The 15,219-nt window shown below is 38.0% G+C and overlaps 1 protein-coding gene across 1 annotated transcript in view; it reads left to right on the top strand.

The window, feature by feature from the left end:
- Positions 1-15,219, top strand: part of wdr27 (WD repeat domain 27) — a 95,525-nt gene that overhangs the window by 45,594 nt on the left and 34,712 nt on the right. Inside the window, exons 17-21 of the mRNA XM_073834599.1 lie at positions 691-812; positions 1,887-2,020; positions 2,780-2,877; positions 5,445-5,566; positions 12,017-12,114. Coding sequence (XP_073690700.1) covers positions 691-812; positions 1,887-2,020; positions 2,780-2,877; positions 5,445-5,566; positions 12,017-12,114 — 574 coding nt within the window. The remainder of the gene's footprint in view (positions 1-690; positions 813-1,886; positions 2,021-2,779; positions 2,878-5,444; positions 5,567-12,016; positions 12,115-15,219) is intronic.

Raw genomic sequence — 15,219 nt, 5'->3', positions numbered from 1 at the left:
TTGAATCGATTTTGCTTGTCAAGCCTCTCAAGACTGCCATTATCTTGTTGTGAATCTTTTTCTTCCACATTTTTTCCTTCCACTCAACCTTCTGTTAACATGCTTGGATACAGCACTCTGTGAACAGCCAGCTTCTTTGGCAATGAATGTTTGTGGCTTACCCTCCTTGTGAAGGGTGTCAATGATTGTCTTCTGGACAACTGTCAGATCAGCAGTCTTCCCCATGATTGTGTAGCCTAGTGAACCAAACGGAGAGACCATTTTGAAGGCTAAGGAAACCTTTGCGGGTGTTTTGAGTTGATTAGCTGATTGGCATGTCACCATATTCTAATTTGTTGAGATATACATTTTTGTATTTTTTTTTCGTTTCGCTAGATAAGACCTATGGACTTTATGAACATTCAAGCTATTGGCTCCCACTATATGGAAAAAAATCCTGGAATGTTTTCCTCAAAAACCCTAATTTCAGCAGTTAATAGACATCTGACACACCTACGTATCATGTAATTGCTACAGGCCAATGGTCATCTATTACAACGTCTGCAATCTAATACAAAAGTCTATAACATTATAATCTTATATAGCTCTTTATACCTGTGTATTTATGGTATAGGGGATTCCTTGCAAGTTGATCATCATTTTTGGGATCCTTGCCATTAAAATTGTGGCTCTGTTGTTTTCTTTTTGCAGGGCACAGTAAGGCTGTGAACTCTGTGTGCTGGAGTCACAGTAAGCGGTGGTTTTTGAGTACCTCTGAGGACCCCACTCTTTGCATCTGGACCGTGAATGCTTCTGAACCTGTTCTGACCATGGTAACGTATCAACAATCAAACCAAATACAGTCGTTGCACTGACATGAGCAATTTAAAAAGTGCTATTAGTTCTGAGCTTAGGCAGTACCTGCAATTATCGCCAAGTCCAGCTCAGAGTGAACCAATAAGCGAAGAATGTGAAGAAAAGTTTTAAGATTCAGAAAAATTCATTTGCATTTGAATGCGTACGCCTGTGGGAAGTGTTTCTCTTGGCAGTGTTCCTCTGTTGGAACGTCAAAGGCATCTGTACAGGCCCCTGGTCAGCACATCAGTGCTCTAAACACTTGCAGACCTCTCTAAACCCTAATTTCCCTCTTTCCCAGAACCCCCAACGCAACTGAAGTTCATTCAAATCAGTTTTCTTCAGTCACATTCTGGCTCAGGGTCTCTCTCTGGTGTCTTCCCACCCAGCCTCCTAGACCTGTGCGTCTGTGTGTGCGGCTGGAGCCAAATATGACCCAATGCATCAGTGTTTATGTCAGAGAAAATCCTGAGTCTGCAATAATGTACACATTGAAAGTAACATTTTAGACATTTTGGCCAGAAATATACTTAAGCAAACATTATTGGCCGGCACATTGCAGACAAAGGGTCAAGGTTTGGCTGGTAGCATGAACAGTAAAAATAATAAATAATAATTATTAGCATAATAAAAGCAGAAAATTTACTTTAATGTATGATGGAAAATACACTGTAATTGCAATAATTTTGGAAGACATACTCATCACATACATCACATACTCTTATATAATAAGTACATTAAATATCCAGTAGCACTCATATTCCACTCACCAAATTGTCTCTCATTGACTTTCATTAGTCTCATATTATCCAGACAGAAAAACAACATTCCTATGTTCCTCTATCCTCATTTATCTCTTCACACTCCATCTTTGGTAAAAAAGAGAGAATGGCTTAGATTGTGATATTTTAGGCTGATATGGTGCTGTATTTTATGTGCTGTGACATGAATGCACTTAGCACTTATTTAAAGGCTATTAATAAACTGCGATGTTGATGTGACTTACTGACTGTCTGTTTATGCACTGTTTGTTTAACTTCATGGTTCTCCAGGGAGATGACCAGTTCGCAAAGCCCATCAGAAGCGCGCAGTTTTATTATCTGGACAAGTTTTTACTGCTGGCGTCGGGATCAAATCTAATGCTGTACCTTTACCATCTGGACACCACAAGAGATGACATCAAGAGGTACAAACAGTTAATGGACAATGTGCAAGTAACAATAAACCCAGTGTGTTGGGGACCTTCTGCCAAAAGAAAGGTTCTGTTTCAAGGGCTTGTAAAAACTGGGAGCATGCCAGGATATCAGATTTTAGGGTGCCTCATCTCAAAAATCCTAATTTAACCTCTAGTCAGCACTGTTTAATTTAACAACCACATACTTCATATTCTCAGGCAGGAAGATGTGTAGAATTTCTGTATATATTTTTTTTCGGGGTGAAATACAATATGCATGTCTGCACTAGAGGGGTGAGCATTCGTCAGTGGAGAATCCGTGGATCATTTCTTAAGAATCATAGAAGAATCGCAGTCTTTATACTGTATATCTAAACACAAGCGTTGGGGAGTTCCTGAAAAGGATACATAGGAGACATGAGCCAGACATTGCACATCATATTCTGTTTATGATGGAACATATATCCCTTTTATAGAGAATAATTATGTGCACAAGCCCCTTTTCAACATTATGTAGGGTTGTAGAAAATCTCCACACACAGACTGCTTTTTCATTTTTTCCTGCCATTTTTCTGTCGGGCGGTTCTGTGCATTTAAAATCCTTTCATGCATGGCAAATCGTTGATTTCATGTACGCTTTAACCCACGTACATGAAAAACAGTGTTAAAGTAGCCCGATTTCATGGGAACTGTCCATAGAAATTATTCTGAAATAAGTTCAGAATCTTTATTTATGGAATGTGTTTCATTTTATTTTCCTCTTCATAACAGGTATAAGCAAAGAAGCAAGTTCAAATTGGCCAGTGAATTCAGCATGAAGTCAGGAACAGACATCACTTCAGTCTCAGCCATCAATGACTTCTACTCTTGTATCCTAAAATACCTGACTTAGCCTTTTGGCTTTGCACAATTCAACAATAGTTGTAGATATCAGTGCATGAGCAGTGCAATATTCCTGTTAAATTTTAATCTCGCCTTTGGCTATAAATAACACACAGGCTTATTCTGAATATTTTCACTTATACATACCTATACTATATTCCCAAAATGTTCTAATGAACAGATTATTTTCCATGAGTACAAATCTTAATGTTTAAGCATATAATGATATTCTAGGGGATTGTGTGCTTCTAATTTTACAGCAGCGGTTTTGACAGGACCCTCTTCAGTTGTAACATGACAATGCCTTTGTGTATAAGGCAAGGTTCAAAGAAATTCAGTCAGTGTGTGGAAGAACTCCACTGCTCTGCAGAAAGCAAAGTCCTAATCTCAGCTGAACACCTTTGGTGTGACTTTAAATGCAGATCTTGAGCCTAAAACTCATCACTGACTTGTACATACACTATATGGACAAAATTATTGGGACAACCCTTCTTTAGAACACAAAAAGGCACTTCCAAAACTGTGGCAACAAAGATGGAATCAATTCATGTATTTATAAATTGTATTTCCATCTTGGTTGCAACTGTTTGGAAGTGTCAAAAATGACTGTACCCATAGTTACAAGTCATTGGTGTTTGCTGATGAGTTTTTGGCTCAAAGTCTGCATTTTCTTTTTGAACCTTGCCTTATGCACATATTAATATGACATATGTCATATTAAAATAGAAAGGGGTCCTGTCAAAGCTGTTCCTCTCAAATTAGAAGAACACAATCCCCTAGAATATCATTAAATGCTTAAACATTAGGATTTGTACCCATGGAAATTTCTACAGTAGTCAAACCTGTTTATTAGAACGGTGTGTCCAATACTTTTGGCAATATAGTGTATATCAAACACTAAAGCATTTAAGCTTTTAGATAGAAAGCTCTTAATAAACATGAATTTGTCAACTGTGCAAACTTTTGAGTGGTATGATAATTGTATATTCATATATTTCTTTCTTCAGTTGAAAAGAAAAATGAAGATTTTTGAGGAAAATATTCCAGGGTTTTTCTCCATATAGTGGACTTCAAAGGGTTGAAGGTTGAAGCTTCAAATAGCTCTACACGATTCCAGCCAAAAGGGTCTAATCTAGCAAAACAAAAGTGTCGGACAATTTAGAAGTTGGAGGAGAATATGAGATGAAATTTTTCACCCTACCAGTGTTGTTTTCGTCAACGATGACGATGACGAAATCATTTCGTTGGCGCAACTTTTTTTCATGACGATAACGATACGATGACGAGATAAAAATGGCTCGTTGCTGACTAAAATATGACGAGACGTGTGTGAGTTTTCGTTGACGAGACGAGAATAGACGAAAATGTTAGTGGGTGGTCCGTCAGACGTTTAAAATGCACGACATTTCTGCTTATTGTGCATGCCAATTAAAACCTAAAAAGTATCTGCCGCTATGGCAAGCCGTTTTAGCATTAAATACTCTTTGCCATACTAGTAGGCTATGGCAAGCCGTTTTAGCATTAAATACTCTTTGCCATACTAGTAGGCTATGGCAAGCCGTTTTAGCATTAAATACTCTTTGCCATACTAGTAGGCTATGGCAAGCCGTTTTAGCATTCTATCCTTGTTTGGTTACGCCCACCACCTGGCGTGCAGCGCACAACGTGCTTAACATGTCACATTGTTGTCACTCAGTCAGACAGACGATTAACCATGATGGCGGCAGTTTGCACATTATTTCAAATATATGTCTTTTATGTCTAAAACCATTCCTTCATTATTGTAATTATTGGTGAAAATAGTCGATCCGGAAGCTCACAATGTGTTGAACTATAGATCTGCTATTTTCACAATTTATAAGTGACACTACCCAACAGCAAAATACTTACTGACCTACATTAATTTGTTAAAAGACTACTTTTTCCCCTTTTTTTGACTAAAACTAGACTAAAACCTTTATGACTTTTCGTCGACTAAAATTGGACTAAAACTATCACATATAGAAGTGACTAAAAAAGAAAGACTAAATCTGAGATGGTTGTCAAAAACAACACTGCACCCTACCCTACCTTTTTGAACCAGATAAACATGAATTTAGTCAAGTGTGCAAACCTTTGAGTGCTAGTATAATTGATTCACATCTGTCTGATATCCAGCAATGTCTTCATCTTTAATCCTTAAATGTTTTACATATAATGTATTAAGCAATAAATGTTCTAAACCCTGCAGTTTATAATAGTTAATAACTCATTGAGTTCATCTTCTCCTTATGTGAGGTAATGTGGCAGTCTGATTTGGCAACACATGTAGTGGAACACATTAGCTTAATAATAAGATTTTCCTGTGTAAATTTGTTATAGTTTGTTCTGCGTTTACTATGAAATACAGCTTTTACAGAGTATAATGTAATATAGAGGGTAATCTCATTGGTAGGCTATAAAAGTTATAAGTTATAAGAACTATCCAGAAAACAGTTATATAACAGTACTGGATTTCATTCAAGATGACAGGACACAAGCTGAAGTGTTTAACTCTTTAACCACAGTGTGTCAGATATCGTCTTGGCTGCTGGCGCTGATCGCTCCATCCAGGTGTTTGATATGAACCAGGGCTGCATGGCCACTCAGATCCATGATGCCCACTGTCGAGCTGTCCACCATCTCACCCAGAACAAGGTTAGAGAATTATAGCACATGATATCGGGCTGAATTTGTCTTACTCTTTTAAAATAAGGGACTGATGCACTATGTAGACCAGTGGATTTTCACTATTGCTCCTGGGTTCCATCCAAAGTTGCAAATTTAACTTATGTGCAAAAATAAGCGCCGTTTCCGTCCATCAACAAAATCGTCACTTCCTGATAATCTGGCAATAAATATCACTAAGAAAAGTGAAAGAAGCCACTGAATATAATCATTTTATACATAATAAATTACTTGCACCTCAGAGTGAGGTGCATTTAGGAATGACCATAACATTTCAGATTCTGTGCAACAAGATTAGTCTGCTGGTTTGTCAGGTTATACCGCTCTATAACGCAAAGTCACATGACTTTTTTGATGCGCATAGTTTAAAATGTGCATAAAAACATGGTGATGGAAACAAACAAAACAAAAAAACACCCCAAGCGAGCCTATGTACGTTTTTGTGAATTTTTCAAGAAAGGATTTTCTTTCAAAATTAGATGTTTTCATTATTTGTTTCTTAAGCGATACTTCAAAATCTGCATAAAAGTTGGGTAAAACTAAACAAAAGCCACCTCAAGTAAGCAAAAACCTTTTTTTGCCAAGTAAAGGATTTTCTTTAGAAATTTGGCACTTCAATCACTTGTTTCTTATGCAGTACTTCAAAATGTGCATCAAAACAGGGTGATGAAAACAAACAAATCCAAACAAAAACCACCTCAAGCAAGAGTAAAAACTTTTTTGCAAATTAAGGGATTTTCTTTCAACATTTGGTGTTTCCATTACTTGTTTCTTATGCAATACTTAAAAATGCACATGAAAACAGGGTGATGGAAACAAACAAATCCAAACAAAAACTACCTCAAGCAAGCTAATACACCTTTTTTGCGAATTAAGGGATTTTCTTCAGAAATTTGGCATTTCCATGACTTTATTTTTTATGTGATACTTCAAAATGTGCATAAAAACAGGGTCATAGAAACAAACAAAACAAAACAAAATCTACCTTAAGCGAGTGTAAAAACTTCTTAGTGAATTAAGGGATTTTCTTTTGAAATTTGTCATTTTCATGACTTTATTCTTATGCCATACTTCAAAATGCACATAAAAACAGGGTGATGGAAGCATAAATGAAACAAAAACACCTCAAGCAAGTGTAAAAACTTTTTTTGCGAATTAAGGGATTTTCTTTCAAAATATGGCATTTCCATCACTTTTTTCTTATGTGATACTTCAAAATGCGCATAAAACAGAGTGATGGAAACAAACAAAACAAAATAAAAACCACCTCAAGCGAGCCTATATACTTTTTTGCGAATTAAGGGATTTTCTTCAAAATACGGCTTTTCCAAGATTTTATTCTTATATGATACTTCAAAATGTGCATAAAAACAGGGTGATAGATAGAAACAAACAAAACAAAACAAAAAGCACCTCAAACGAGCATAAGAACTTCTTGGTAAATTTCTTTTGAAATTTGGCATTTCTATGACTTTATTCTTATGCCATACTTTAATATGCACATAAAAACAGGGTGATGGAAACATAAACAAAACAAATCCAAAAATGGAAACCCAGCTAATGTGAGACTGAAGAATGGAGCAATGGCCCATTGATGAGCATAAGAGACTTCTTTCAACAACATTAAAACATTTTACTGACCCCAAACTTCTAAATAGTAGCACGAAAAAAAATGTTAACTGTATTTTTGAATGGCAGTGTTTAATGTCAAGTATTTACAACCAACCTTTTTTCTCCAGCCCCTAAAACATGTTTTGTTGTGACTGTCTTCACCATTTCAAAAACAATGCATGCTGAGAAAACAGAGCTGTTTTCACTCAGATTTTTCTGACCTCAGTGGTCATTTACAAGGTGCACACAACTCAATACTGGTGGTGACCATTGAGCTACAACTCTAAAATTGGAATTACAAACCACTTAAGCTGTTTGTGGGTAGTGTATGTATTTTTATTGTGAGGCTGGACTGTGCTCTGGGTTTGTTGTAAACTTAAAGTAAGGCGCTTTGCTTTGACTCACTTTGCTCTTGGTTTAAACTCATATCCATGGCAACCATGATGAAGTCACTTACAGAAACAATACCAAGGAAATAATGACTGAGCTTCCATCTTAAAGATAATTATAGTTAATGAAGCTGATTGTACGAGTTTTGTTTGCTGGAAAATCATACAGAGGGGGAAAAGGGGCTGTCGGCTCCCAGATATTAGTTTATTCAGGCTGCTTTGACCAAGAGTTCAGTGTAGTCAGGAAGAAGTAGATTGTTCTGAATATCCAAGTTTAACCTCAACTGTAATGTGCTTTCAACCTTGAAGGAAGTGAAAGCAAATGAATGGATTCAGCTCGCGTTGGAGTTGCTTAACAAATCGCCTGTCCAAACCAAATTTTCTCTGCAGTTTGGCACTCACATCCTCCCATTATATAAGTCCTCTCTGAACGTTATGCAAGATATGATGTCTTCTTCTTTGAAGAATAAAAGTTCACCGTTTTAGTGAGGACAGTCCAAACCACAGTTGTGTGAGGTTTTCCAAGGTGGGCCTAAGTTGTAGGTCTCCCGTGTCCCATTTGTCTTGCTCAGTATCTTGCTCCAAATCCCTCAGGTTTGTAGATTAGGATGGATACATGAAATAAGTTAAGGGAGGATCTGACTTAAGCCAAGCATGTTGGGTAAGCACATTCCATCTGTAGAGTTTGATATCTTACGAATGTCTGCATACTGTCCCTTTGCATCTGCAAAACTGTGTTGAACCAACATGGTCTTCACCATTGCACTCCAGGTTGTATATATGTATGCATATACAGTCAAGCCCGAAATTATTCATACCCCTGGCAATTCTGACTTAAAGTTACTTTTATTCAACCAGCAAGTTTTTTCTTGACCAGAAATGACACAGGCTTCTCCCAAAAGATAATAAGACGATGTACAAGAGGCATCATTGTGGAAAAAAATATTTCTCAGCTTTTATTTACATTTGAACAAAAAGTGGCATGTCCAAAATTATTCATACCCTTTGCAAACTGTCACAGAAATTTCCATAAGATTAAATTTAGGGGTTACAGTTCGGAACAATAACCTTCCAATTGAAAATACCCAATAAATTATGATTTTATAGACCAGTTATAGGTTTGTAAACATTTGGGATGCATTTGCATCATGGTTGCAGAAAACCTGGGAGAGATAACCTTTATGGCTAGAGAATTACATGGATATGGTACAAAATAGTTAAATTATAGATTATATTGATTAGATGTCATTTTTAAAATGTTGTCCACTTATTTCAAGAGCTTGTCACCCAGCGATAAGCGCTGTTATTCAACAAAATTGGCGTTAGATAGTGGGATAGTCTTACATCTGCGCACATCTGCAATTGACGTCTACTCTAAATTGGTCTATATATATTAAGCTTAGTGATATTTAATAAATATATCTAAATATTATTGTGGGTTTTAATAGATAATAGAATGATCTTCTTAATAAACATCTAAGATTTGAATACTTAACTTAAAAATACTTACTTTTAAATGTGTTTTTTGGTTGTTGGACAGCAGTTTGCACCAGTTCTGTAGAATATCCATTGAAAGAAATGGTTGAGCTGCTTAATATTTTTTGTGGAAAGAATGCTACATTTTTTCAGCATTCTTTGTAACAATGTAAGTCTTTACTAATACTTGTATGACGTGAGAGCAGTGATCACGTGTTTTGTAGTTTTGTTGACCAAGATTTTCCCTAGTTTGAGAGGGTCAGCTGAGATTAGTTGGGTATACAAGTGGACAGTGGGCTGGATTAACTGATCTAACACAGTATTATGGCTTTAGCTAGCAGGCACTCTCCCACGTTCCCTGAGTGGCCACTTTCCATACCAGCATACCAGTCTCCAGTCACGCTACACATTGTCTGCTGTACTTGTAAGTCTGATCTCTTCACAATAACACAACCTGGCTCTTACGTACATGTGGGATCCTCCAACAAGAAGCCCACGCATTACAGAGGCCTAGAGGGATCTAGAGAGCTGATCACTGGGAATTCTTGCCAGCTGTGAATGAGCTTACAACAAACCTCTTCTCTTCTCAGCTGCTCTACATTCTCCACCGTAGACAACATGTTCCACTTTCTAAAGCCACATTCATAGGGAATATTTCTGATGAATATCTAATTGTGTGTGAGTAGCCATGCAGGATACCTTAAACCATCTGTATTTGTGTTAGGGTGAGAGAGAGATGGTTTCACCGGTCTTCCACAATGTATGACAAACATTTCCATTCTGTGGATTTTTTTGGGATAATTTCAGTTCTGGAAAGTCTGCACACTTTCAGCACGCACGTGCAGATTGTTCACAGTTTTCCACCAGATTTAAGTCTCTCTGTGAACGGTCAACATGATAACTAAATACCCATTTATTTAGGATTGTAATTTTATATGAATTACATGCTTTACCAAATATATGTCATATGCTAATTTTTCTTACGATTCAGGTACGCTACCATTAAAAAATGTGGCATCTGTAAGATTTTTTTATTAATATGATTGCTACTTTCCAAAAAATATTAAGCAGCAAATTGAAAATAATAAGAAATGTTTCTTGAGCACCAAATCAGCATATTAGCATGATTTCTAAAGTATCATGTGACAGTAAAGACTGGAGTAATTGGTGCTAAAAATTCAGCTTTTTTATCATGTAATCAAGTAATTTCACCAAGTACCCAGGGGAAGCATCATCCAAAGATGGCCCTGGAGAGCATTTCGCCATCTTTGTGGAGTGGATATTGGCGAGAAACGGAATGCCGCTCACCATCTGTCCCATAGATGATCTCGCCGGTTCCACACCTGACCCAGAGCCCAGCCCACCATCTCCCCACTGTGCGAAGCATAAGCCCAAGCCCACCTTTAATGGAGAGCCTGAGCTCCCCACGATCCGAGCTCACTCTCAGCCATACCGCGGTGGGTGGAGCTCTTCTCCGCAATGTCACTGGCCACGGCTTTATCCCTCGTCACTTGCACCTCCGGCTCCGCGGCGATCCGTTGCTCTGTCGCTCCATGCAGCAATGGCTCTGCATGGTTATGCAAGCCATTGCCACATGGAGCGACAGAGCTGCAAGTGATGTCAGTCCAGGTGTGAGAACCAGCTACAACGCCCGCCTCGAGGAATGAAGCCATGGCCAGTGATATCGCGGAGAGGGGCTCCGCCCACCGCACCATGGTTGAGGGTGAGCTATTAGTGAATCTGGATAAATGGAGAGCGGAAGGAGACCTTATGGCCTCCCTCCTCTCCCTCCTTTGTCGGAGCCCTCTGCAACTCCCATTCCTGAGTCTAACCCAGAGGGGGCTCCCGTTCCTAAGTCCTGCTAAGAGAGGCACCTTGGTCCTCTGTCGCTCCGGCTCCACCACGGCCTTTCGGATCCACGCCTCCACATCGGTCGCCGAAGCCATTGGTTCCACCTCGGCCCTCCGGATCCTCCTCGTCAGCCTGCCTCATCGACACTCCTCGGGCTCCTCTGGCACCTGCTCCGCCGCCATCGGTCGGCCCCCTGAAGTCGTCGGCCTGTCCTCCTCCATGGCTCCTCCTACAGTCAGCTCCTCCATGGATCGCCACTATGGCTGTGGCCTGGGTCCCGCCTGGCTCCTCCTGCTCCAAGCCCCTCCTGTCTTTGTCTGGTCCGCTCTGGCTCCTCCTGTCCCTTTCCTGGCTTCCGGGTGTCCGTCCTCCTCCCGAGCCTCCTCCTAAGTTCTCACCCATCCCTTCCTCAGTTGTTTCTACGGCACGAGGACGCGCCTTCCAGAAGGGGGGCGATATGTCAGGGTTATGGACCTGTTTTGCTATGTTTCCGCGCCTGTTTCTGTCTCTCCTTGATTAGTTAGTTCCTGTGTGCTCTTATTTGGTCATGTTCCTGTTCTCCTCTAGTCTGATTAGTCATTTGTTTCAAGTGTGTTTTCCTATTTACCATCATTAGTTCCTTGTTACTTAAGCCCTGTGTTTCCTGTGTCTAGTGTCCGGTGTCTAATGTCTTTTGGTCCCTGAGTTATGATACGTGTGTTCCTGCCTGCCTTGTATTACCCTTTTGGATTATCATTAAAAAACTGCTTAGTTATCTCTCCGTTTGCTCATTCCCCACTCTGCACAGTAGCTACAACGTGACAATTTCACAATATAACCATTTCTGTCACTGTATTTTGATCAATAAATGCAGCCTTGGTGACCATAAAAGTCTTCTTTTAAAAATATTTCAAAATTTTAAGATCTGTCATTTAGTGTCTTCTGTAGATGTTGAGGTTTGCCAATGTTTCCCTATTCAGGATTGTTGATGTCCTTTTTTATCCTTATTACTTAGTGGCTGGTTTGCCAATGTTTCCCTATTCAGGATTGTTGATTTCCTTTTATTGTGCCAATTTCTTTTGTGTGACTCTTTTACTTTGTTTCTTTTATTCAGGGATCCCCGTTCTGTACACAGGCCTTGGAATCGTACAATCTATTCCTGAGCAGCGCTATAACAGATGGTCTGAAATTGTGGGACCTGCGCACTGCAAGGTAGGTCCCTTGATCTACTGGTTTTCTGTGACCTTTAGAGGAAAAGACTGCAAAATTCACAGTAAAATTAAATTTACAGACCTAAATGTTGAATAGTTATCTTGTGCAATGTGCAGAGATTATCTTTTGATGAATGTTACAATATTTGTATGATTTAGTTTGCTGCAGTGACCTTCTACATACTGTATGATGCTCAAGTTATGTTTTTCCAGCCTAGCATACATTTTCGAGCACTCACCTCACTAAAGCACTGATAACCTGTCCTTCAGAAAAGTGATTAATGGTCAAATCCCAGGGTGTTTATGAGCTTGCGGGATACTACCATTACATAATGCCCCTAAGATTGTTAAGATCAACCAGGATTAGGTTTAGTCAGAAAGGTACATATATCATTTAAACGAAGAATCCAAAATTTCCAGATTCTCTCAAAGCTAAGCCTTGGCCGGACCTCAGCCAAAAGGGTTTTGGAAAGAATTCCCTCTCTGCAGTTGACCTAACAGTAACCACAGCAGTGGTGTTTCTTTCACAGCCCCTCGCTGATCTGTGTAAAACCATGTTAAAATATACACCAACACCAAAAGGAATTAGACAAATAAACCTGTTAATATATTCTAAATTGAATCTCAATTCAATTAGTTCTAGTTCAAAATTAACTTAGTGCTTGTATGATTCAAGGTGAAGGTAAACATGTTTTCTTATCCATTTATCATTTGAAATCTGTGGAAGATCATCTGTTCACCCACAAGTTGATGCAAACACATACTTTTTAGTCTGGAGAGTCTGAACGTTCAGCACATTCTTGTACCTGTAGTTTCTGTCTCTTCCTTTTTTGTTTTGTTCTTCATAGGAACACAGATTAGTACAAAATGTTTTTTATTAACTTTCAACAGAATGTTCAAGTAACAGTTTGTCCAAATTTCTCATAATTTGTAAAGCCTCACTGCTGTTCAAGAGACTGAGATTAGTAAGATTTTAAATTTTTAAAGAAGTCTCTTATGCTCATCAATGTTCTATTTTTGGTTTTAAAAATACCAATTCAAGATCAAAATAACAATTTTATATTTTAATGCTGGCTGCTCAATATTTTTTTTGTATAATGAGTTACTTTTTCAGGATTCTTTGATGAACAACAAAATTTATTCAAAATAGTAATCTTTTCTATCAATAAAAGTCGTTACTATCACTTTTTATCAATTTAACACATCCTTGCTGAATAAAAGTAATAATTTCTTTCAAATGAAAGAAAGAAAGAAAGAAAGAAAGAAAGAAAGAAAGAAAGAAAGAAAGAAAAAATGGACTGACCCCAAATTTTGAACGGTAGTGTATTGTTACAAAAGATTTCTATTTTAAATCAATTCTGTTCTTTTTAACATTCTATTCATCAAAGAATCCAAAAAAATCAAGCAGCACAACTGTTTTTAACATTGATAATAAATCAGCATATTAGAATGATTTCTGAAGGATCATGTGACACTTATAAATTATATTTTAATTTAAAGTATATTAAAATAGAAAACCACTATTTCAATTCGCAATAATATTTCACAATATTACTGTTTTTTTAATCAAATAAACGATGCCTTGATAAACAAAATGGGCTTCTTTAAAAATCATTAAACATCTTACTGATTCCAAACCTTTTAACGGCAGTATATACTATATATATATAAATTCAAAAATATTTATTTTATTCTACTAACTAGTAATCCTCTTAGCTATCAAATACTCTGTACACAATAGTTTTGTTACTTTTATGGGTTTTTTTTTTTTTGGTGTTTGTTTGTTTGTTTGGAGCTTAACAGAGCCAGTCCCCATCAATTTTCCTTATATGGAAAACAGTAGCCAGGATATTCTTTAAAAAAAAAATTATGTTTTACATCAGAAAGTAAGTCACAGGGCTTTGGAAACAGTCTAGGCAGAGTCAACTATTCCTTTAAGAACACTCTGTTAATGCATCAGGGTGGAAAAAGTATTTTGGACTCGTCTATCCTCCTATGAAAGGAGAAACAGAACTAGAACAGAGACAGCAACTACAGGTACAGGAATCTGTGCGGAAAGTTCCACACTCTGAACAAATGTTTCTCCAAACTTAGTGATATTTCATGTCTCTATAGATATTTCACACCTGAACCTCTTCATTTAGTTCCATTTACCTTATAAGGACAGCGGAAGGAACGGATGAAATGTATCTTGGCCTTCTTTTATCTCCTCACTTTGTGAAATGGTGTAAATTGCTTCTATACTTACACATCCTGCATCCTATTATGCTTGGAGATCTTCCTGGTCCTACTTTCAAACTCCAGAAAGTGTTGAATACCTTTTACGTGCCTTGATAAATATTTGCACTGAGTTCCAATTCAAGTTCTGGTCAGGAGAATTTAATAACTTCATCCATCCCTGAAGAAGCTAACAGCTTCAACGAAGCATGAATTCTCTGCTTTAAAATAAAGTTCGATATATATAAACACACTGTAAGTTCACAACTGACAGCTTCCTCCCCAAGGAGGTCTATAATATCTAGAGAAAGCTATCCGTTAGCTTTCCCATTCATCTCAGTGGCAGTTTTTTAAGCTGCCGCATGACCCCCCTGGAGTTGAATTCTGCCATCTTTACTCACGAGACCACAAAATGTCACATTAGCTGTAAAAACCATGAGACTGATCACACTTGAGTAACAGAAAAATGGCATCATTACAGCGATTGGACGAAACAACCTAGCAGGACAGCTTCTTTTTTTCACTTCTCTGAAGGATTAGTTCCAATGGAAAAGAGAAAGGAAAGTTGTCAAAGAAACAAAATCATGAAAAACACTTAAGACAGAAAGCTAAAGATAAATGCAGGTCAAACATGGGAAACATGGACGGGAGCATATGTGAGAATTAGTGACATCATTTGCCTGCAGTCATTGACAAACTGAGGTCTGGCAATGAAGTCTTTCAACACAGGCCATTTTATGTGTATTTTTCCATTTTTCCAATGGCTGGCTCTTTGACAGTGCTCCGAATTCAAGCACGTGAAATGGCTTTATCTCCCCCCAGACTTCATTTAAAACACAAGTGACATCATTCCACAGGCCAAGACAAAACCCTAAGCCAAAAGCCAAGG

Source organism: Garra rufa, chromosome 2 (assembly GCF_049309525.1).
Source record: "Garra rufa chromosome 2, GarRuf1.0, whole genome shotgun sequence".
NCBI lineage: Eukaryota > Metazoa > Chordata > Actinopteri > Cypriniformes > Cyprinidae > Garra > Garra rufa.
This window is presented reverse-complemented; position numbering and strand designations above follow the sequence as displayed.